This window comes from Vombatus ursinus, unplaced genomic scaffold (assembly GCF_900497805.2).
Source record: "Vombatus ursinus unplaced genomic scaffold, bare-nosed wombat genome assembly UNPS02014959.1, whole genome shotgun sequence".
Classification (NCBI taxonomy): domain Eukaryota; kingdom Metazoa; phylum Chordata; class Mammalia; order Diprotodontia; family Vombatidae; genus Vombatus; species Vombatus ursinus.
The window spans coordinates 6,713,418-6,738,866 of record NW_020954737.1 but is presented as its reverse complement, the minus strand read 5'-3'; the positions used below and the strand labels follow the sequence as shown (position 1 = coordinate 6,738,866).

Here is a 25,449-nt window from a genome sequence, read left to right as displayed (position 1 = left end):
GAAGAAATATTATTTTCAATGCTAACTTGTACTCTACAGCTTTTCCTACTTGTTTCTCTCTTTGCTGTCTCAATGTCCCCTCGTTCTCTGGTATCATTCTACTTCACTACTCCCACTGTCGTAGTCCAAGGATCTGTTTCCTGCCACCTAGATTTTTACAGTTGCCTCCCAAGTAGCCTACAGTCCATCCTAAACATATTTACCAGGCTAATTCTCTCCCATTCATTAGAAATAAGGTAATTTCAACTAATGAGCCAATGTTGAGGGGAAGATGAATCAGTGATTCTGTGATAATGTTGAGTTAAGTATTTTGAACAAGAGTCAAATAAGGTAACTTTTAAGATCTCTTCCATCGCTTTAAGATTCTGTAACTGTGTAATACGCATGACCCATTGTATGAGATGAAGTCTAATAAACTCCTTATTTTGGTGTTCAAAGATTTCCACAATCTGAATTCAACCAACCTTCAAAAATTCATTTCCTACCATCTTATTCACATTCCATGAATCATCCCAATAAAACTGATCTATTTACTGCCCTGTGAATATACCTAGTACATTCCTTCCCCTTCTCCTTTTTCAAGACCATTCTGCTTATTTGTCAGAAGAACACGATACTCTGTTTCCTTACTCTAGGCATTTTCACTGGCTGTCTCTTATGCTTGGAATGCATTCCCTCCTCTTCTCCATCGCCTGGCTTTCCTGGCTTCCTTCAGGTCCCAGCTAAAATTACACTTTCTACAGAAAACCTTCCTCAGTCCCTCTTAATTCCAATACCTTCTTCTATTGATTATTTCCTATTTACCCATATATAGCTTGTTTGTACATATTCATTTGCTTGTTGTCTCCCCCAATAGAGTTTTGACTCTTCAAGGGCAGGGACTGCCTTTTACCTTTCTTTGTATCTTTAGCGCTTAGAACAGTACCCAGCACATAGTAGATGCTTAATTAATGTTTATTGACTGACTGACTGACTCTGTGAAGGATTTCCTAACCATCCTGTAGTAATTTCCTAACCAGCCTGTAGTAATTTCTCTCATTGCACTTCTTTAACATTTGTTTGGCATTTACTGCCATTATTATTATTAAAGAGGAAGTATAATTAATTTAATTGGCAGGAGTTTTAGATTTGGAATAAATAAAGGCTTGGCCTCAAATTTACCCTCTGACACTTACTAATTATATGACCATGAGCAGGTCACTTCTATTTCAGAGGGCTATTATAAGGATCAAGTGGAATAATAACATATAGAACAAAACTTAAAGTGCCATATAAATGTCAGCTAGTGCTACCATTTGTTCTTTTGTGTATTTTCTAGCCTCTCCCACCATATTTTGAGCTTTTTTAAGTCAAGGACTGAGTTTTAGACATTTTTTTTCCTGTGACAAAGGCTTGACAGTGCTATGATGAGAACAGTTTGTTTAGTAAATAGTGTGTTTATTGAATAAAATAGAATTAAGTTCCGTGACATGAGTGTGGGAGTTAACTGCTATTGTCATACTCTGTTTTTTATTTAGGTTGTGCACTTAAAAGTAAAAATTAACCTCCTTAACAATCTTGTAGCAGATGAATCCTTAGGAAACCAAAGTTCATTTTCTAACCAAGTATTTTCAGTTTCTAAGTATTTTCAGTTAAATACAAGGAAGGCACTAGTTTGAGGCATTGAAAGGAAAATTTATTATAGATATGTCTTGTTTTGTTTTGGTTTTTGGCTAGGCATTGGGGTTAAGTGACTTGCCCAGGGTCACACAGCTAGTAAGTATTATGTGTCTGAGGCCAGATTTGAACTCAGGTCCTCCTGAATTCAGGGCCAGTGCTCTATCCATGCGCCGCCTAGCTGCCCCTATAGATATGTCTTAGCGAAATGTAATCTGGAATTTAAGCTTTTTCTCCAAAGCTCGTTTTAATCAATGGATTAAAAACATTCTGGCTTTTCACTTTCAGATTGAGAAGCAAAACTGAAAATAAGGAATATTAGAAACATTTTAAGAAATTCATATTTTTAAAGTCTTAATTAAAAATATAATTGTTGGCAGGTCAAATTAGTTTATCCCTTCAGTGTTTTCAAAAAGAAATTTGTTATACTAGCAGTCACTAGTGTGGTTTACGAAGAAAGTATGCATGTACATGCACATTTGTAATCAGTAAGTCAAGGAAACTAAATGTGGCATACTTCCAATTTTGTCTTTCCAACTGTAGTTGGCAAAGATGTATGTCAGTCTTCTAATTTCTTGTAAAACAGAGTGAGACTGCATTTATTAAAGGTTCTTAACCTTTTTTTGTGTCATGGACCATTTTGGCCATCTAATGAAGCCTATAAAATCCCTCTCAGAATAAAGTTTTTAAGCATATGAAACAAAATGCATAGGATTGCAAAGTGAACCACTTACTTAGAAATGTGATTATCAAAATGTTTTTTAAAACAAGTTCATGAACCCTTGGTTACACTCCAATTTATATGAATGAAGTTTATAGAAAAGACTTTTTTTTCCCATTTAAAAACAGAAAACATTATCTTCCTAAGTTAGTGAATTTAAAAGATTGATGTGGAGAGTCCATTATGTGACCATGTTTTGTTTTAAACTTTCTTGTCATGATTTATTAGGTGAGAAACCATTTCGCTGTGATGAATGTGGTATGAGATTCATACAGAAATATCACATGGAAAGGCATAAGAGAACACATAGTGGAGAAAAACCATACCAGTGTGAATACTGTTTACAGGTAAGATACTAGTTTGAAATTATTTTCTCTCCTAAATAGTTAAACTAATAAATTAAAAAATGTAATTGATCATGCATGAAAACAATTTGAATGGTGTTTATAATTGGGTCTGCAATGGAAAAATAAAATGTTTAGGAGTTAATTACTTATATTCTTATACTTACCTAAGCTATTATATTTATTTAGACTTTTTTCTTCTTTTTTCCCTTTCAAAAAAAATCATCACTACCTACCCAACTCAACAGTATTTTTCCCGGACAGACCGCGTATTAAAACATAAACGTATGTGCCATGAAAACCGTGACAAGAAACCAAACAGGAACACCACTAAGGGTGGCCTTTTGACATCTGAGGATGATTCTGGCTTTTCTACACCTCCAAAAGACAGCTCACTGCCAAAAAAGAAAAGGCAGAAAACAGAGAAAAAATCTTCTGGAATGGACAAAGACAGTATGATGGACAAGTGTGACCAGAAAAAAGATAAGAATGATTATTTGCCTCTCTATTCCTCAAGCACTAAAGTAAAAGATGAATATATGGTGGCAGAATATGCTGTTGAAATGCCCCATTCTTCAGTTGGAGGGTCACATTTAGATGATGCTGCTGCAGGAGAAATACACCCACCTAAGTTGGTTCTCAAAAAAGTTAACAGTAAAAGAAGTCTAAAACAGCCACTAGAGCAAAGTCAAACAATTTCACCTTTATCCACATATGAAGATAGCAAAGTTTCAAAGTATGCCTTTGACCTTGTGGATAAACAAGCCTTACTAGACTCAGAAGGCAATCCTGACATTGACCAGGTTGATACCTTACAAGAGGGGCCCAGCAAACCTGTCCATAGTAGCACTAATTATGATGATGCAATGCAGTTTTTGAAGAAAAAGAGATACCTGCAAGCAAGTAGTAATAACAGTAGAGAGTATGCACTGAATGTGGGTACTATAGCCTCTCAACCGTCTGTAACGCAAGCAGCTGTGGCAAGTGTCATTGATGAAAGCACCACAGCATCCATATTGGATTCACAGGCACTAAATGTGGAGATTAAGAGTAATCATGACAAAAATGTTATTCCAGATGAGGTACTGCAGACTTTGTTAGACCATTATTCCCACAAAGCTAATGGACAGCATGAGATATCATTCAATGTGGCCGACACTGAGGTGACATCTAGCATATCGATTAATTCTTCAGAAGTACCTGAGGTCACCCAGCCAGAGAGCGTTGGAACAAGCTCCCAAGCATCCTCATCAGATAAAGCCAGTATGTTGCAGGAATATTCAAAATTTCTGCAGCAGGCTTTGGACAGAACTAGCCAAAACGATGCCTATTTGAACAACCCGAGCCTTAACTTTGTGACTGATAACCAGACCCTTGCAAGTCAGCCAGCATTTTCTTCCATAGACAAGCAAGTCTACGCAGCCATGCCCATCAATAGCTTTCGATCAGGAATGAATTCTCCACTAAGAACAACTCCAGACAAGTCTCACTTTGGACTAATAGTTGGTGATTCCCAGCATTCATTTCCCTTTTCAGGTGATGAGGCAAACCATGCTTCTGCTACATCAACACAAGACTTTTTGGATCAAGTGACTTCTCAGAAGAAGGCTGAGGCACAGCCTGTCCACCAAGCTTACCAAATGAGCTCCTTTGAACAGCCCTTCCGACCTCAATACCATGGAACAAGAGCTGGAATGGCTTCCCAATTTAGCACTGCCAATGGACAAGTGAACCTACGGGGACCAGGGACAAGTGCTGAATTCCCAGAATTTCCTTTGGTGAATGTAAATGATAATAGAGCTGGGATGACATCTTCACCTGATGCCACAACTGGCCAGACTTTTGGCTAATTAAAAAAATGTAAATAATATTGGCACTTTAGAACAGATTAATCAAGAGTGGGTTTGCTCTGTAAAAGATGGAGTGCTGTACAGACTTAAGAGCAATGTGTTATAACAAAAGTAAGCTGATATGAATAGCAAGATAATCCAATAACTGAATTTTTTTTTCTTTTTGGTTAGTCATCATTCATTGAACTGCCTTACATGTTGCCACCTTTATAGAAGCAATGTATTACTTATTTTAGACCAGAAACTTGCTATTCTACCTACACCAAGTTTAAAAAAGAAAACAAAACAACAGCAACAAAAATAAGACTTTCGCACAATTGTTTCCTGATATCATTGTACATTCTTGGGAAATGAGTAATTGTGTGAAATTTACGCATACTGTTTATAAGTTTTTCAGCATAGACATTGCACTTCAGCAGGGAATCTTAATATACTTTGCAGACAGAGTGAACTTAAAAGTTTAAATGTCAAGAGATTATGGCTTAAAATTAATGTATTCTATAGGAAAAAAGAAATCTTCCAACTTTGAAAAAAAAAAAAAAAGAACAATATGCCATATACCCTTGATTTTCATTTTGCATTATATTGAGCTGTGTTTTCTGAGGGGGAAATAGTAATAAAAATCTGATAGTCTAAGACTCCACTATTTAAAAGCCTAATTACTTAAAAATATGCATACTTTCAACACATTTACCAAAATACACAACTGCTGAAGCATTTACTTCCAGACTGAAGTATGCATATTGGTGTCAGTTTCTTTGTACAGTTGTACCTAGATATTTTTTATGATTTTTTTTTCATGTGCAGGTATCAAGGTTTTGAGGTTTTAGTCAAAGTATTCTGTAGATTACATTCCCAAGAACATAATGCTTTCACAGACTGTATATTCCAAGTTTTGAAGCTTAATTGTATTTTACTTTACATATACACTTTCACTTAACATAGAGCACTTAGAATCTATTTGATATTTTTGATTTCTCAAAGTAAAAATTTTAGATTTTTAGGTTTGATATGGTTGTGTCTTAATCATCTCATAAATGACAGTTTTAATTTTTGGCAATAAAAGGAAATTGGGATGTCTCCGGATTTGTAAAAAACTGGTTTAATTTTTCCCTTTCTAGATTCTTGGTAGATCAGATAATTAAACAGTATACAGAGAAAATAAAGAACTGGGCATTTTAATTGCATATTTTACCTTCAACAACTTCTTGATGAACACTGTTCATTATAGTTTTACAAACCAAAAGTGTTTACTAACCCTAGTAACTACAATTTCATTTTCAGCCTAGTTGAGTATCGGAAGCATTTTGTTGCATTTCTAAACATAAATAAACTACAGACTTTATCCTCATACCATGAATCTTTTTTTTTTTCTGAAAAGGCATGATTTGAGTAACATGTTGGGTAGTTTTTAATTTTTTGCATTGTATAACTTCAGTGATTATTTAATTCTGGCGTCCCCTTCCAAACTTTTTTCCTCCAACTTTTTGGTTTGCTTGCTAAAATTCTCCATCTTTGTCGAACTAATGTACACACCAGTATAAGTACCAGTAGTAACCTTGGAAGCTGACACTTCTTTATAACATGGCTTTCCCAACCTAAACTTTAGTGGCCCTACAAATTTGTGCACCTTGACATACTGTTTCCCACATAAATGATTTAACTTTTTTTTGGTTAGCTCTTAGCTATTCTCATGCGGAAAGGGAGCAAGCAATATTTGCATTTACTACATTTCATATTTGTGTTTAAACATATTGGTATCTTAAAATAAGGACCATCAGTTCAAAGGATTCTGCCAACTATTTTTCATGTGATTTCCTCCATACTTTCTTCATTACTCTGTAACTTTGAAATTTTCTATATTTCCATTTGGCAGTTTTTTTTCCCTGCCAAATTTTGGAAAGAGGTAGACTCTTTAGAAGCAGAGATTCAGTCCTGCCGTTATTGACTCAGCCATTCATCATCTTAAACTGGGTGTGTTAAGTGTCACATGGTTGTAAGAAGGCTTCTTTTAGATGAGATCTTAAAAACTTGGGGCTATGTCCATTCTGGATGGACATTAAATATTCCACAGCACTTTTTAATAAGGTTAGGGATTTGTAGCCTTGGTCAGAATTTTTTTCATCTGGACTGAAATTTTTCTTCAGCTGAATGCCTGGTTTAATACTAAGGTACAGCATTAGTTTGGGGAGGGGGGTATTTTTTTTTTTTAACATCATGGCTTTTACCAGAATACTTCTATGAATATAACTCAACAACCACTGAGCAATTATAGTAAGCTAAGAGGAGGCCTTTGATAGATAAGTATATTATGCAAGTAAAACTTAAGTTGTTGCATTCCTGTTTTAAAAATAGCCATAGTTCTTTAAATCCAGATACAGGCTTTCCCTAAGAGGTTATACTATAAATTGTTGACTAATCCTTTAAGTATTTAGTCTTTTGCTGTCTTAGTTTAAGTATGGAGCCCAAGTCAAAAGTTACCTTGTATTGTCACCATAATTATATCTGTTCTTTGGGTTTTGTCCCTTTTGTTCACAAAATTATTTGGCAAATATCAGTGCATAGGTAGAATGGAAGCTTCATGCCGTACCCTGGGCTAGAATGTCAGGGGTTTGGGATTGTCTTGTGAAGCTCCTGTTTCCTTTCAGCCTTCCCTGTAGAAAAATTGTGTATACAAACATGCCCCTATATGTTTATGCTTTTGTTTGATTAGCCCTGAGATATACTTTTGCACTTCTGCTACATTCTAGCACTATACCTTTGAGGATGAGAATCAGGTCAGCATTCACCTTAGACAAAACAGTAACTGTTAAATAGCTTATAATGAGTTAATTTTGCCTAAAATTCTCCACAACACACAGACATTCGGTTTGGTTTTGGAGTATTTGAGTGACTGTTATGAATCTTCGGGTATCTATATGCAAAATGTCTACTGGGTATATTAACACATTACTGCTAGAAATAATACTCTTGAGTATTTGCCAAGGATTCTCAGGAGGCAGGAAGATCTAACTATTTGAGAGGCAGAAAGCACCTTGTTCTAGGGATACTTTTATTTTCGTTAGACTAGAGGAGAGAACTTCTGAAATGTTAGATTGGCCTAATAAAACTTCTTATTTTCTTCATTTGGGTTTTAAAAGGGCTGTTCACTAGAAGCCGGGCAACTCTAACAGTTCATGTTACTATAGTCCACGTTTCTTAGGCATTTAGCTAGAATTCGCCTTTTCGCAGAGCATTTCCTGAGGAAGCACCATTACAGTCAATGAAAAATGTTTTTGAGATCTCCAATTTAATTTAAACTTTTTCAGTTTCAATTTGATTTATTTCAGGGAAAGAATTTTCCTGTTTCTTTTGCTATACACTGCAAATAAAAACCTTATGTTTCCCTTTTTCACTTAACTTTTGGTAGGAAAGAAACTGAAGCAGACAAACATTTCTTAGTTGTGTTTGTTGCTTTCTGTAATCCAGTGGATGGAAAGGTAAAACCCTATAAACGTTATTTTATTTTTTTATGCAATACCATGCTGTAAATATGGTTTATCAATTAAGGATGTACCTATGATTGAATCTTTAATTCTGCACAGTTAGAGTTTATATATAAATGTGTCTTGACAATCAAGGACTTTTATGTGAGTCTTCCTTTATGATGTTTATTAATGTTATGCATTCCATTTGTTTAAAGTGAGTACCAATGTGCTAATTTGTATTGTCTGAAAGTATGTAATGTTTTTACAGCTTGTTTTTAAAAATCTGTAAATATGTACAAACAAATCACAGTACTGCTTTATGTTAGAAGGCATATGATGTTGTACTGTATGTAAGCAATAATCCATAGCAGTGCTAACTTTACAAGTAGCATCAGAATAGTTCTAAAAACTGTTTTTGGAGTTCATAATTATTCTTATTTCAGTTAATGATGACTAATCTTTAATCAGTTTTTAATAAATAAATTCCATTGTCCTCCTGTTGGAGCATAACATTGTTTACACAGCATAATTTCAGTCGCAGAGGAGACAGGCTTAAATCTGACTTCATCTGTACTCACTTTCAGTAAGCATTGAATGGCCTTACCACTCTTCTGCAAGATGGAGGAAGATCGCAAAACTTAGTAGCCATCACAGTGAAGGAAGGGGTATATCTTTCTGCTTCTGTACTGCTTCCTACCTATTCTTGTGATTTGCTTTGGGAGGTGTTTTTGTTTGTTTATTTTTGTTTTTCATTTTAGATTCAAGTCCATAGGTTCTGAGGTGACTTAAGCCCCATTATAAAAAGAGTAGGTCTCTTGATGTTTCATAAATGGTTACAAAAATCTAAAATTTGTACATTGATTTTTAGATACTTATTTTTCAAGTTTGAGTTCTCAGCTGATGAGGTGAACTTACTCAACTTAAATACAGAAAGACAAACCTATCATAGCTTGAATTGAGTAGATATACTGTACAGAGCAGCATAACTATTTGAACACAGATGTCACTGCTTTAGAAATAAAACCACCAGTTTATAAATGTATATGACCTACGTTTTATAGGAGAAATGTTTTTAAATGCTAGTCATTTATATAATATGTGCTTTGAAGGATTTGCTAGTCCACTTCTGTCACTTTTAGTACACTGGTATCTTTTATATGTAATGTATGCTTTTTATTATTGTGGCAGAGCATTTCAGTAGAAAGAATTTTGCAACAATACGGGGGAACTTTTTCATTGTTGGATTTGAATTATACTGGATTTTATCTGTGTAGTCTTACTTGTCTTTATTTTAATGCTGTCTGGAAGGGAACTTGGTATCCAAATAAAGCAGGTAACCTCATTTTATTTCAAGGGCATACTGTGTAGTGCTGAATTTAATCTGGAAACCTGATGATTTTGAAAAGGAAGAAATTAGTTTATAAAAAATTGTACAGAATAAATTGTGTGTGATGGAAACCCTTGGTAAATAGATAGTAAAATACAGTGAATTTTCTGATATATAGTGTTATTTTCCTGAGATCCATATGCCTTCTTTGTATTTCAGCTAATAAAAGAAGCCCTATCATGAAAACTGGTAGGGTAATAGGTTATTTCAGTGGATATACAGTATTACTTTACTTATGCCATTTTCTTACCCTTTCATTATCATTGTAAAATTTGATTTCCCATTGGTAATTAAGAATGTACATAATATAGATGATTTTGTATAAAACTGAATGAATTGGGTTCGTTTATGACCGAAATGATAGAGTGGGCTCATAATTGCTTGAAACTTCATGAAATTTTTTGAGAGTTCTAGGGGAATGAGGGTAGAGTAGTGTGTATGCTGGGAGTGTGATGGCAAGTTGCCCCACAACCTGCCAGGAATTCAACAAAAGATTTAACACAAACATATTTTAGGTTTCAGATATAAAGCAAGCCTTTTCTTTCAGTACTGCCTAGGAGCATTGAATTCATAATCCACTCAGGTGAAAATTGCTTTGCAATGAAATTTATCAAATTGAAACATATTTGAAAAATAAGAATGTGTGATGTTTTATTGGGGACAAACAAAATATTTCTATAGTTAGTACACTTGGAAAACTGAAATTTGATGACAGATAGATCTGTTTTTAAAGATCATGTTTTCCCCTCCAAACAGAATTGTTTTTGAACAATTTGGAGGTATAGTTTCTATTCCAATTCATTTGACTTGTTATTGTAAAAATGAAGATCTTTGCTTGACCAACATTATGCCATGAACAAATGAATTGTTGAGCCTTTACTATACAGTGGAAGCTTGCTTCATGCATAGTCATGGAACATGGACATGTATTCTTTGAACTGATTTATTCATTAAGTGGCTTAATGGGTTTCACAGCTTCTGGCATTATTGTTTTCATATGGTTAACTTAGCCATTTGGGTTTTATAATACCATTTTCTGTATTGTGATACTAAGGGAAGTTGTGTTTTGCTTTATTTTTAATTGAATTATTAGTCTGATAATTTATATTTGCAAATTATGCATTTTAAATGTGGACACTGGCTGTTTGAAAAATAAAAAAATACAGAATACAGTTTTATGAATAATTTCCTAGCAGTATTTTTCATGATGTAACCAATTAAAAGCATCCTAAAACATAAAATTTATGATAAATGTGCAAAAGTTGTGGCTAATTAGATTAATGAAGCAAAAAGATAACTGTATAGAATGCAGTCATTTTTTTCCACTGAATTAGGACTTAGCAGGATTCTTGACAATAGCTTTGTGTGGAATGTTACTAAATGGTGAAATTGCACTTAACTAGACACTGCAGTGTAAAAATTGAGTACTACCTTCACAGATCATTTTTTTTATTACATACTGCATTATTGATCTACCATTGCTAGAATATGTACCTTATTTCAAGTAGTGAGGATAGATTTATACTCATCTAACCATTGAGTATCACTCAGTTTTCTGTCTTTTCATCAGACACTTTTGCACGTTGATTGTTTAATTGGAACTTGACTAAGTGAACTGACTGGTGTAGGAATCAAACCTATTCCCTTTTCCTCTTTACTGTTATGTTTTAGACAGTTGCACAGAAGAATACAATAGATAGATTGTGTTTGTTCCCCAGAATCCAGTTTTTTCTCGAAATGACAGGAGATGTAGAAAAGAATTTTCTACTAAAACAATCCTTTCTTCAAAAGAGGAAGCAAAGTGGCACAAAATTGAGAAGTGAGAATTAAAATTACATAGCATTTTAATAGTCATAACTATTCCCATGAGAAATCTGTGAGGTTGTAGCACAGGTATTATTTCATTTGACAGATGGAAAAGGAATAGAAAAATAAACACCCCCACCACCACCACCTAATGTCACAAAGCTAGTTCTTAACACAGGCAATCCTAGAGTGGAACTCAAGGCTTCTTTCAGTCTGTGATAGGAATTAGGTTTTTTTTTTACCCAGCTATCATTATTATTTACACAAGTTCAGTGATGAACTTATATTTTTCTACCCTGAATGGGGGCCAACATGCTGTTAGACATAATGCTGCCAATTTCAGGGAGCCCAGAGTGCCAGAGTTTGTATTTTTCATTGAATTAAATTCTTACTTGACTATATACTTGTTCTTTGAGTCCCTGGTCTTATGGTTCTTTATACATTTTAATTAGTATGGGCTATTAAACTTTCCTAATTAGATTCGTGGAATGTTAGAACTGGAAAGGAGATTATTTAGCCCTATATTCATCTAAATTTCTTCATTTTTATAGCTATGGAAGCTAAGGCCCAGATAAATAAATTGACTTTAACCTAAGATCCCACAGCCACTAACTGTCCAGGACTTAAAATTTTATTGACTCTAGACAGTTATATAAATCAAAGATATGTCTTGATACAAATAATACCAGAAAAATCTATAATAATTACAAATGATGAAGCTTAATCCTCTTTCATGGTCTGATTTATAAAATAACATCAACGTTGTTTCTTTTGTTATTTTGGTCTAGATTAATAATAACTTAAGACTACTCTAAAACCCTAAAAGTTTTGAAAAGAAACTGAAAATGAGAAGGATGATGGTGTGTTTTCTTTGAATAAGGCACCTGTGTGTGTGCAATGACTGCTGCCCAGGTGTGGCTGAGGGCCTAAAGCCACTGGACTTAAGAGTTTCATTCTGTCGCTGCTGGGTCAGATTCAGTCCTATTCACACTAACCATTGTCCTACAGTTTTTCAGAAGATTCACCAGTTATACGACTGTATAACAGCACAATTTCACAGAGATTTTTCCATGCCCTCACCATTCCCCCATTCCATGATATTTGTGGCAAGAGGATGGCAGAAGGAAAATAGGATCCCTGTACTGACGAAGGTAAGTAAATCCCAACCCTTCTCCATTCCTTCTAAATTGATAGCCAAATCAAGTGAGTTTACTAAGTTTGTCTTTGCCTTCACTTCCTTTTTGGACCAGCTCTTCATTTTCTTTTTTAAAAATTCTGAACTTAAAATATGCCAAAAAAAGAGTCTTTCCACACATACATGGCAGAGACAAGAGGATTTTATATGAAACCATGAATCTCATGGTTCATACCACATTTTTTAAATATACAATTCTACACATTACTTTCAAAACTGTCCTGCCCTCTGTCCTTCCTTTTGAATTTCAGTTATGTGCATTTTAAAGACAAAGGTGTTAAAATCGGCCAGCCATGGATCTAGCAAGTCTTTTTTTTATTTTTGTGAGGCTGTCGGGGTTAAGTGACTTGCCCAGGGTCACATAGCTAGTATCACGTGTCTAAGGCTGGATTTGAACCCAGGTCCTCCTGACTCCAGGGCTGGTGCTCTATCCACTATGCCATCTAGCTGCTTTGCAAGTCTTACTAGTCATGCTTTTTTCCTTTTTTTAAAAAAATAATATATTTTGTTAAGTATTTTCTAATTACATTTATTTTTAAAAATTAACATTCTTTTTTTGAAATTTTGAATTCCAAATTCTCTCCCTCCTGCCCTTCCCCTGTCCCTTGAGATAGCAAATAGTATATCAATTATGAAGTCATATAAAACATTTACATATTAGCCCTATTGCAAAAGAAAACGCAAAAAACAAGAAAAACATTTACATATTCTTTACTGGATGTTCAGTGCCTGCTGGGAGTATAATATAGGCCTTTCAACACTGGCAGCAGTTTTTCAAATCCAAGGGATCTATTTGGTGTACCTTCATCACTCTCTCCTTACCATAGGAGTTTTTGTTGGAGTGTAGTGAAGAGAGTGCTCATCCTGGAGTTAGAAGAGATTTGGGTTCAAATCCAGTCTTTGACATATGCTAGCTATGTGACCACAGGCAAATAGATTTACCTTTCTGTGACTAAATTTCCTCATTCTTAAAACAATTATGATGACTAGTCCCTACCTCACAGTGTTGCCTTAATGGAGATAATGTTGCCAAGGAGAAAATGTAGGATAGAGCCCTTTACAGACCTTGTAGTGCTATATAAACTGTCAGCTGTGATGGTGATGACTACTTACATCATAGACTATTAAGTGTGGGCTTATGATCTGCATACTTGGTGCTCTTCTAATCCTGTCCCAGTTCTGAAATATTTCTTAAGAAGATTTTGCTCACTGATTGTAGATGCTATAAGTGAATTTCCTTTTATATGCTTAGAATGGTTTCTAAGGTAGAGAAATAAAAATACACTACCATATGGTTTATCATATGAATGTTTATGGTGGGAGGGACCTGTTTCAGCAAAGTTTTTTCCTCTTTTGTTTTCTAGTGATCCCTTGGTCAGCTAATTTCTTGGAATACCTTCAACCAATCAACATCCATTTACTTAGCAGCTAAATGTGCCACGTAGTAGGATATAAAGACAGAAATGAAATAGTCCCTCTCTCAAGTACCTTAACCTTCTCTGTCATATAGCCTCTCAATTGCAGAGGGCCTCATAGGAGTAGGAAGATTGGATTTTCCACTTAAAATGTGAAGGAATCCTTCCCTGGAATGTTTGATTGGACATCTCAAGTTTAAAGTAATGTCCCTGAATGCACAAGGTACATTTTGCATAAGTAGATGAGAAACAACATGTAGCTCTGGGAGATACACATTTGGAGTTTTTGGTGTGTTTTTGAGAAAAAATGTAATCTTTACCTGATCCTAACCAAGTTTCCTTTTCCAGATTCAAACTCCATTGCACTAGGGTCCTTGTAGGTAACCAGAAGAAATACTGGCACAGAATCAGAGAATTTCAGAATTGAAGGAAACTTCAGTGGATATAGTTGAACCCATTTCCGAAAAAGATCTTCTTTACACAATACCAAAAAAAAGTGGTCTTTCAAACTGTATTTGAATGCTCTCCAATAAGAGGGAATCTATCATCCCTGGAGGCAGTCCATTCCACTTTTGGATAGCCCTAAAAGGAAGTTTTTCCTTCTATCAATGCTAATTTGTCTCTTTGCAACTTTTACCTGTTGCTTCTAGTTTTCTGTTTTCTGGGACCAAACGAACAAGTCTTAATTCCTTTTCCATGGTTCAGCCCTTTGAAGGCCTTCAATGGACTAAATCCAGTTCCTTGATCTTCATAGTATGGCTACCCTATGTTGCCTTCTCTCAGTAGTAAGCTCCATGGAGCGAAAGGACCACATCTTAATTATCTTTGTATCTCTTCTAGTGCCTAGACTCATAGTTTGCATAAATACATTGCATGATTTGGAGACCCAGATCATTACTTTCTGTGATGTCTGGTTCAGTTTAATAGTAAAACAAGTTTTCATTCTTTGTGCTTACCTTAATCAGTGTCACGGGGAGATAGAATAGTCTGGGGTTATTTGCAGTTTATCTACAAAATCCATGACGAAGAGTTGATTGTATGTGTTTGGTGTAATGCTCCATTTTCTCTCCAGACAAAGGTACTCACCAAATTGGCAGAGAAGAGCCCCAGGGTAGGGGATTGGGGTTAGTGAGGCATATCCAGCCATATTTTGGGATATTCTCTTCTATAAACTTGCTCTCAGAATCTATAGTGTCATGGGATCAAGAGTTGGAAAGGACATATTAGAAATATGACCCATGGTTTACAGTTGAGGAAGCTGAGGCTTCCTCAAATGAATCATTTGAGAGAGGTCAAATGATTTGCCCAAGGTCACAGGTTTTAAGGTTGTCTTTTAGCATCTGTGGGTGTCAGGTGGGTTGTATGGCACATACTACACTAGCTAATAACTGCACAAGACCTCCACTCTTCAGCTGCTACTTGACTCATTATCTTATTCTCTTGCTGGATTCTAAGGCAGTCAAGGAGTATGTTCTGATATTTCTTCATAAGTTAACAGAAATAATCTCATTTCATTAATTCACTGTAAAGCCCCACCCTAGCTTACTAATATTAAATAAACCAGAGAAACTCTTTCCCATAAATTTTAACTCATCTTTATCAAACCATCTCACCTAACAGACTTAAATAAACATTGATACTACTGGCAATATATTAAAAGTATAAAAGATAATATTTTAATAATATGTTAGTGAGAAAGGCCAGAGGCAGAGTCACCTCTAACTCTCAATAGCAAGTGAGGACTTCTCCACTAAGGATAGTCCAAAAATTCAGCCCTCAGAATGGCAGTCAAAATCTGTTTAAAGAATGACCAAGTTATCAGGACAGAGGTTATCTTGCGACTGTCTTTCTGTCTCTCATAGTCTCTCAAAGGAAAGCAGCTTTTTTAATCCTTTTTCTGTGCTCAGTCTCTAGTCATGACAGGAAACAATTTCTCCCATAAAAGTGGTAGCATAGCCAAGATTCAAACTTGGGTTTTCTGACTCCATATTCGATATTCTTTCAGCCAAATCATGCTACTTCCTGTGTCCTGTAAACATTCTTTGAGCTTTCTCACCTCTGTGCTCTGGTTTTTCCATCTGCCTGGATGATCTTTCCCTCCCATATCCATTAATCAAAACCCTATTCATGTGATCATCCATGAAATCTCAAACTCCTGCAACCCCTCTGAATTGTAGCCTCCTCTGAATTTGTATCACTCATTTTTGTTTGGCAGTCAATCATATACCACCAGGAGGAATTTCTCGTATTTTTTACATTTCTTGTTAACTTTTTACTTCTATATATTTTATCGTCTAAGCTAGACCATAAGCACCTGGAGGAAAGAAACTGTTTTTCTGTCTGGTCTTAGCTTACTGCTTCTCTCTGCCCTGGTACCTTCCACATAGTATGTACGCCAGGAGTGTTTGTTGATTTGTTTTAGTTCCTATTAGGTGACTTTCATGATTGCTTGGAGTCAGGATACAGCCTAATGAAGAAGGCCAAATTAAATTGTCAAGGAAGGGTTCATGTAATCAGGCTGGGAGCCAAAACAAAGAGATCAGGATCTAGGGGAAAGCACACAGTGAACAGGTCAGACAGGGATGGTAGCACAAGAAATCAAAAGCAACAGAGTTCTGTCCTATGAGTCAGTTAAAGGTAGAGGAAGACCCTAGGCAGAGAGTGTTGTATTAGTTGACTAAGTACTTGGCTCCACGTTTTTCTGTCTTCTACCTGGGTCTGCCTCACAAGCTAACGCCCCCATCCCCCATGGCAGTCTTACTGCTTACAAACATCTCTGACACCTAATAGATTGCTTTTGCTTACTTTAGAAGTGCTGATTGCCTGCATAGTAAGAAGAAAATGAGGTATAGATCCTAACTCAGAGAACATGAAAACAGTTCATCTCCAGAATAAGAATAGGTAGTGTTTAGGGGCAGCTAGGTGGCGCAGTGGATAGAGCTCCGGCCTTGGAGTCAGGAGGACCTGAGTTCAAATGTGACCTCAGACACTTGACACTAGCTGTGTGACCCTGGGCAAGTCACTTAACCCCGATTGCCTCACCAGAAAGCAAAAAAAGAAAAAGAATAGTGTTTATGTAGTGCTTTAAGGTATGCAAAACACTTTGCAAATTTATAAATTTGATCATCACAACCACCCTGATATGTGCTGTTATTGCCCAAATTTTACAGATAAGGAAACTTGAGACAGAGACTAAGCAACTTGCCTAGGATCATACAGCCATTGAGTGTCTGTGGCCACATTTTCACTGGGGTCTTTTTGACCGAAGGCCCAGTGCTCTATCCAATCCCACCCCAACAAGCCCTGGACTACTCACTGAGTTAACAGTCCTGGTATTGCTTAAGGACGGTAAAATTGTAGATGGTTGTTAATTGCTGCTGAAGTTTCTTCTCTGCCTAATTCCTCGATTCTCTTGGGATCTTATTCCTGGCCCCACACACCAATAATACTTTTTTCTGTAAGGTCACCAGTGACATGAGCCCAGCCAAATGGAAGATCCTTTTCTCAGGTGCCATATTCCTTGATTTTTTTTTAGGTTTTTGACGTCATTCATGCCCTTTTTCTAGGACCTCCTTTGGTTTCAGGAGCTCTGTTATCATTTTGGTGGTTGATAGAGCGAAGGACTATCAAGAAGATTCACATCCCCCGCAGACACTTAGCTGAATGAATCAGCCAACCTCTTCATGCTTCAGTTTCCTCATATGTAAAATGGGGAAAAGGAGAGCCCCTGCATTACTGGTTGGACATGAACCTGGGTGAGAAAACATGCATCCGTTTGCAGACTTTGAAGTATAGGACCGATGTGAGGTGGGAGGCTCTTCTCCCTCAAGCACCTCTGCTGTGTGTGGTTCCTCCAAGACTTGGCCCTCAAGAGTCCAGCTCTTCTTGTTCCACACACCTCCCTCAGAGAAGTTACTATTTTTTAAATGATTTTTTAAAAATACCTTGACCCCAATCCCTAGGGAAAAGAAAAATAAAGCACTTGTAATAAACAGTCAAGAAAAACAAATTCCCATATTGACCATGTCCAAAAAATGGGTGTTTTGTGTTGCGTAGTAGTCTATCACCTTTCATTCCAGAGGTAATAATAATCGCTAACATTTATATAGTGCTTGGGGCAGCTGGGTGGCTCAGTGAATGGTACGCCAGGCCTAGTGTCAGAAAGACTCATCTTCCTGAGTTCAAATCTGCCCTCCAACACTTACTAGCTGTGTGACCCTGGGCAAGCCACCTAACCCTGTCTGCCTCAGTTTCTGCATCTGTCAAATGAACTGGAGAAGGAAATGGCAAACCATTCTAGTATCTCTGCCAAGAAAACCCCAAATGGAGTCACAGAAAGTCGAACACAGTTGAAACAACTAAACTACAGCATGTAGGGCTTACTAGTTGCCAGGCACTGTGGTAAGAACTTTACAATTATCTGATTTGATTCCTCACAACAATCCTAGGAGGTAAGTGCTATTGTTATCCCCATTTTACAGATGAGGAAATGGAGGCAAACAGGTTAAGGGACTTGCCCAGGGTCACACAGCTAGTTAGTGTCCAAGGTAGGATTTAAACTTGAGTCTTCCTGACTCCAGGCCCAGCACTCTACTGTACCACTTATCCACCACATTGTTCATCATTGGTCTTTTAGAATCCTGCTTGATCAGAGTTCATAAGTTTTTCTAAATCAGTCATTTTTATAATGTTATTATTTTATAAACTGTTTTTCTGGTTCTGCTCCCTTCTCTATGCATCAACCCATACAAGTCTTCCCAGGTTTCTCTGCAACTGATTTCTTACAGCATTATAGTATCCCATTACATTCATATGTCATAGTTTGTTTAGCTATTTCTTAATTGATGGGTACCTCATTTCTTTACCACTACAAAATAGCTGCTATAAATACTTTTGTATGTATAGAACCTTTTCCTCTTTTTCAGTTCTTTTTAGGAGAATAGACCTCTTGGTAGAATTGATGGGTCAAACAAAGAGTATGCACTGTATAGTCTACTTTTGGAGCATAATTCTAAATTATTTTCTGGAATGGCTGTACCAATTCACAGCTCCAACAAGTGCAACAGTATACTACCTGTTTTCCTGCAGCCTTTCCAACATTTGTAATTTCATGTTTTGTCCACTTGGCCCATCTGATGGGTCTGAGGTAGCAATCTGCAGGGTTGCTTTAATTTGCATTTTTCTCATTTTTAGTGATTGGAAGCAGTTTTTCATATGGCTGTAGATAGGTTGGATTTCTTCCCTTGAGAGCTTCTTGTTCACGTCCTTTGATCTTTTGTCAAGTGGGAATGACTTTTATTCTTAAAAGTTTAAAACTGTCCGTTGTATATCTTGGAAATGAAACCTTGATCAGAGAAACTTCATGCAAAAATTTTAGAAGTCATTGATCTTCACGATTTCAACTATTATTTCTATGCCAATGACTCCCAAATCTTCATCTTTTCTGACCTTTTACATAACCTCAGGTTCCACATTTCCAGTTGCCTCTAGGACAATACCACTGTGCTATTAGTATTAAACCTAATATGTATAAAAATTGACATATCATGCCCCTCAAATCGACCAAAAGAGAGTTCTGTCTTTCAGCTCCTCCATTTTTATTGATGTTGCCACTGTTCTTATTGTGGTCTGTTCATGTCTTTCTTGAAACCATTCCTTCCTCTTCTTAATTTCCCCTATCCAATCAATCCTCAAGTTCTACTACCTCTTTCTTTGAAGTGTCTTCCATTTGCCACTTCCTTTCCATTCACAGGGCAGTCCCCTGTTCCAGGATCCCTTTACTTTATGCCTGGTTCTTGTCATACCCTAATGACTACAGTGACTTTTCAGTTTGCCTGTCATTTCAGTCTCTCTTCCCCTTCCGCTTGCATTCTGTACATCACTGCCAGATTAGTCTTGTTAAAGTATTATTTTGATAGTGTTACTTCCCAGCTGCAAAGAATCTGCAGTGTCTCCCTATTGCCTTCTTGAGCAAATCCATAATCAAACCGTACCCATTCATTTTCTCTTTAAATCCAATAATTCAAACATTTATTAAGCACTCACAGTGTACAGGACACTATATTAGGGGGTTCTGAACTAGGTAGAAAGTTCAGATAAGTCATGGTCCATGCCCTCCTATAGCTCAATCTAGTATGAAGATAAAGGACAAATACATAGATAACCACAATAATAGCTAGCATTTAACATAGCATTTTAAAGTTTGCAAAATGCTTATCATATTACCTCATTTGAAGCTGACAACAATCCTGTTGGGTAGGTGCTAGTATTGTCTCCATTTTACAGATAAGGAAACTGAGGTATAAAGGGTTTAAGTTACTTGCCCAGGGTCACACAGTATCTGAGGTAGCATATGAACTTAGGTATTCCTGATTTCAAGTCATCTAGATATATCTAATAATACCTGATAAATGCTTTGGCTAGGTACTAAATAAGCCCCTCCTAGGTCAGAGGGGAAGAAAGGTCATTACTGATAGAAGTCCAGGGAAGGCTTCCTAGAGGAGGTATCATTTGAGTTAGGATTTAAAGGATAGATAATTAAATCTCTCAGAAAAGGAGAGAGGACATTCTAAGCATAAAGAAAGAGTAAGAAAAAGAAAAAAAAAGTAAGGCAGGCAACAATATAGGAGGCAGAAGATATTCGAGGGACCTTAGTTGGAAGCATAGGTGATCACTACTGTACTTCGGCCCAATTCCTTATTGCCCCCTGAGCACACCATGCTTTTTCCCACCCCTTCATCTTTTCTTATGTTATTCTCACCACATCATTTTCCTAACTTCTTACCTGCTAATCCAAATGTTAACCACCTTTTAAGGCTCAGCTAAAGCTTCCCTTCTCCATGAACCCTTCCTTGACTATGACAATTCATAATCATCATTTCTTTTTCTGCATTTTACATTATTTAATAAAGTCTTGATTTTTTTTTGATGAACAAAAATCTATTTTCTTTTCCTCCATCCTCCCTTTCTCCCACCTCCAATTGGGAGCGGGGATGGAAAACCTAAATTACAAGCATGCATAGTCAAGCAAAACACATTACCACATTGGTCATGTCAAAAAAAAAAAATGTCCCAGTCTGCATTCTGAATCCATCAGGAGGTGGATAGCATGATTCATCATGGGCCTACTGGTTGATGATTGATCATTGTGTTAATCAGAGTTCTTAAAGCTTTCAAAGTTGTTTTTCTTTACAGTGTAGTTACCATATAAATTGTTGTCCTAATTCTGCTCATTGCATTCTGTAGCCTCCTAGGTTTTTCTGACGCCATCACTTTCATCATTTCTTATAGTACAGTGTTTGTTGTGTCTGACTCTTCATGACTCATTTGGGGTTTTCTTGGCGAAGATACTGGAGTGGTTTGTCATTTCCTTCTCCAGCTCATTTTACAGATGAGGAAACTGAGGCAAACAGAGTTAAGTGACTTGCCCAAGGTCTGAGGCCAGATTTGAACTCAGGAAGATAGTCTTCCTGACTCCAGGCCTGTCATTCCCCAACTAATTAGCATCTTTCCCAGTTTCTAGTTATTTGCCACTACTATTTTTGTGCATATGATTTCTTCCGTCTTGGGGTATAGACTTAATAGAGATGCTTTTTTCTAGTTAGAGGTGTTGTTGAGGCAGAGAGTATGCACGGTTTAGTGCCCTTTTGGTATAGTTGCAATTACTTTCCAGAGTACCTGGCTCAATTTACACTTCCATCAAAGGAAGCGTTAATCTTCCTGTTTTCTTGAAGTCCCTCCAACCTTTCTCATTTTCCTTTTTTGTCATCTTTGCCAATCTGATGGAAGTGAGGTATAATCTCCAAATGATTTTAATTTGCATTTCTTTTGGCTATTAGTGATTAGGAGCATTTTTTTTAATATGACTCAATGTACCTTGGATTTCTTCCTTTGAGAATTGCCTGTTCATATCCTTTGATGCCTGATAGCAGTAGGGGTACACAGGGTTCTATCCTGGGCCCCCTTCTCTTACTTCTCTATACTGTTTCACTTGGTGCGTTCATTAACTCTTACAAATTTAATTATTATCTCTGTACTGATGATTCTCAAATCTACTTATCTAGCCCGAACTTCTCTGCTGACCTATAGTCTTGAATCATCTTGAACTTAATGTCCAGTAGACATCTTAAACTCTACATGTCCAAAAAAACTCGTTAATTATCCTTCTTCCCAAACCTTCCCCCTTTCCAAACTTCCTTACTACTATAAAGAGCACCTCCCCCCCCCAGGCTTGCAACCTCGGTGTCAACCTGAACTCCTCACTCTCACTCTTCATCCCCCATATCCAACCTATTGCCAAGGCCTGGCAATTTTATCATTGTATCCTCTCCCCTCTGATACTACTACCACCCTGGCACAGGCTCTCATCACTCCACACTTGGGCTATTTCACTAGCTTGCTGGTTGGCTTCCCTGCCCTAAGTGTCTCCCCATTCCATTCAATCCTCCATTCATCTATCAAAGTGATCTTCCTAAGAACAGTTCTGTAACCCCCCATCCAGTAAAGTCCAGTGGCTCCCTATCATATCCGGGATCAAATAGAAAAACCTCTGGTGTTCAAAGCTCTTGATAACCTGCCCTTCCCCCATCTTCCCAGTCTTCTTATACTTTATACACAAATGTACACACACATACACACCCACTATTCTCACTTTAACAAAAGGTTTGAAAGTCAGGTTAGCTTTTTTTTTAATGTTCTATTTATTTATTTATTTTTTTGAATAATTTATTTTGATTAATCAACAATCATTTCCATAAGCTTCTGAGTTTCAAGTTTTTTTCCCCCTCCCTCCCTGCCTCCCTCCCAAGACAGTGCGCAATCTGATATAGGCTATACATATACATCAAACATTTTCACATTAGTGATGTTTTAAGAAAGAATTAGAACCAATAGGAGGAACCACAAGAAAGAGAAAACAAAAGAAAACAAAAGAAAAAATTAGCAAATTGTATGCTTCAATCTGCCTTCAAACTCCATAGTTCTTTCTTTGGATGTGTATAGCATTTTCCATCATGAGGCCTTTGGAGATGTCTTAGATCCTTGCATTGCTATCAATATTAGTCATCACACAATGTGACTGTTACTGTGTACAACGTTCTCTTGGTTCTGCTCACTTCACTCTGCATCAGTTCATTCAAGTCTTTCCAGGTTTTTCTGAAGGCAGCCTGGTCATCATTTCTTATAGCACAGTAGTATTCCATTACATTCATATACCACAACTTGTTCAGCCATTCCCCAATTGATGGGCATCCTCTTAATTTCTAATTCTTTGCCACTACAAAAAGAGCTGCTATAAATGCTTTTGTACGTGTGGGTCCTTTTCCTGTTTGTATGATCTCTTTGGGATACAGCTGAGGTTAGCTTTTGTAAAAACTTATTCCAATCCTTGGTCAGTGGGAGAGGGGGAAGAGCCATGTTCATTGTCATCTGTTCCCCCAATTACAAATGAATGAGGACTGGACTTGTCTATAAGCTCTTCTCCGCCCAAGCTTCTTTCCTTCAGTTCTTATGGAATAGTGGGATATCAGAGCTACAAGTCATTTTATAGAGAAAGGAATAGACCTAGGGAAGGGAAGTGATTTGTCCAAGGTCACACAGCTACTAGTGATAAAATGTGGAACTCAAACTCCAGAGTCGGTGCTTTTTGTTTTATATATCTTGGTGGTGGCGATCCAACCCAGTCTTAACTTTGTTCTTGCTGAATGATTCCCAAATTTCAGGGAAAAGTGCTCTTCGGTTCTGCATCAATAAAATCATAGATCTATAGATTGTTAGAGCTGGAAGAGACCTTTGAGATTGTCTAGTCTGATGCGTTTATTATAAATTTCTTTTTTTTATTGTGAACTTAATCATGAATAAATACAAATATTCCAGTATACAAAGGAAAAAAAAGTGTGGAAACCATAGTATATAATTTCTAGAACAGACTTTTTTTTTTAGCATATACTAAATTTAATAAAGAAGTAGAAAAATTGCTCTGTTTGGGTCGTCTTCTGAACTTTTTTTACTTTGAGTAGTTTTTTTATTCCATCATAATTTTTTCTTTGTGTCTTCTCTCATTTCTCACTAATTTAGCTCCCCTCCCCAAGATAAGCCCTCCCTTGTAATAAACAAGTATAATCAAACAAAACAAATCAGTGCGTTAGCCATGTGTGTCTCATTGTTCACGTCTGTTTCCCCCCTCCCCTCCCCTCCCTGCCAGGCTTTGGGGAGCAAGCTTCATCAATGCTTTTTTGATCACAGTTCTGAAGTCTTGCAAAGATGTTTCCCTTTCCATTATTGTGGCCATTATATATCTATTATGCTTTTGCTCATTTTACTCATCAGTTCATACAAGTCTTTCCAAGTTTCTTTGAATTCTTTATATTTATCCTTTCTTGTGGCTTGAGCACATTGCATTCCATTCACATTACAGTTTGTTCAGCTGTTCCCCAGTTGGACACCAACTTTGTTTCCAGTTTTTTTGCTGTAATAAAAAATGTCGCTATAAATAATTTTGTACCTAGGAGCCCTTTCCTCTCTGTGTCTGAGCTCTGTGGAGTATAGGGGTCAAGGTCAAATCCCTTGTTTTTCACAGATGAGGCAAATGTTATGAAGAATCTTACCCAAGATAATACTACTCCCTTTCCTGAGTACTGTCATGAAATCTCAACCTGTTATTGTTAGCCACAATTGTGACCAGGCGCCGATTTGATGGAACTATTCTGTACCCCAAGACATTGCTCAGTACCTTCTTTCTTCATCACTCCAGCAGCAGGGTTTTGATTCCCCCCAGAATCAAATGTTTTGTAGTTATGCAAGTATATTAAAATAGTAGCAGTAGCAGTAAGAAACTCAAATGTATATAGAAATTAAAAGTTTACAAAGCCCTATTCTTCAGACAGCCCTGTGAGTTAAGATCTTCCAGTAGTAGTAGTCATAGTAGCAGTAGTAGTTGTTGCTGTGGTAGCAAGCATTTATATAGTGCTTTAAGGTTTGCAAAGCCCATGGGACAGCTAGGTGGTGCAGTGGATAGAGAACTGGTCCTGGATTCAGGAGGACCTGAGTTCAAATATGACCTCAGATACATAATACTCACTAACTTTGTGACCCTGGGCAAGTCACTTAACCCCAAATGCCTAACCAAAACCAAAACAAAACAAAACAAAAGGTTTGCAAAGCCCTTTACAAATACCCTCTTATTTGATCCTCACAACAATCCTCTGAGGTAGGGGCTGTTATTATCCTCATTTTACAGTCAAGAAAACCTAGGCAGAGATTAAGTGACTTGTCCAGGGTCACACAGCTAACAAGCTGTCTGTTTTCCTGATTCTAGGACCAGCACTGTATCCTAGCTGCCTTTATGATCAGCATTCCTCCCATTATGCCATGCTAGCCCTCCAGTTCAGTAAGTGATATCAAAAGTGTGAAAGAGGTTTTAGAAGAGGAATGGGGGCTTCTGTGAAAATGAGAGGGAGAGGATGTGGTATCTGATGCGTAAAGGTGACAGGAGAGGAGAAGTCCAAGAGGGAGGGGCTTTCAAGTATAAGGCCAATATAAGAGGACAGAAAGAGGTATTCTGAGGTGTGAATGGTGTAGTAGGGTATCAAGTTGGGGAGGTATCTGAAAG

The 25,449-nt window shown here is 36.9% G+C and overlaps 1 protein-coding gene across 2 annotated transcripts in view; it reads left to right on the top strand.

Moving 5' to 3' along the window:
- ZNF148 (zinc finger protein 148) overlaps positions 1–9,536 on the top strand; it is a 133,921-nt gene extending 124,385 nt beyond the window's left edge. For both annotated transcript variants that reach the window (XM_027845188.1, XM_027845189.1), the window contains 2 exons: positions 2,606–2,724; positions 2,970–9,536. In XM_027845188.1, the coding sequence (XP_027700989.1) occupies positions 2,606–2,724; positions 2,970–4,571 (1,721 nt within the window). In that variant the 3' untranslated portion in view covers positions 4,572–9,536. The remainder of the gene's footprint in view (positions 1–2,605; positions 2,725–2,969) is intronic.
- Positions 9,537–25,449: the final 15,913 nt, after the last annotated feature.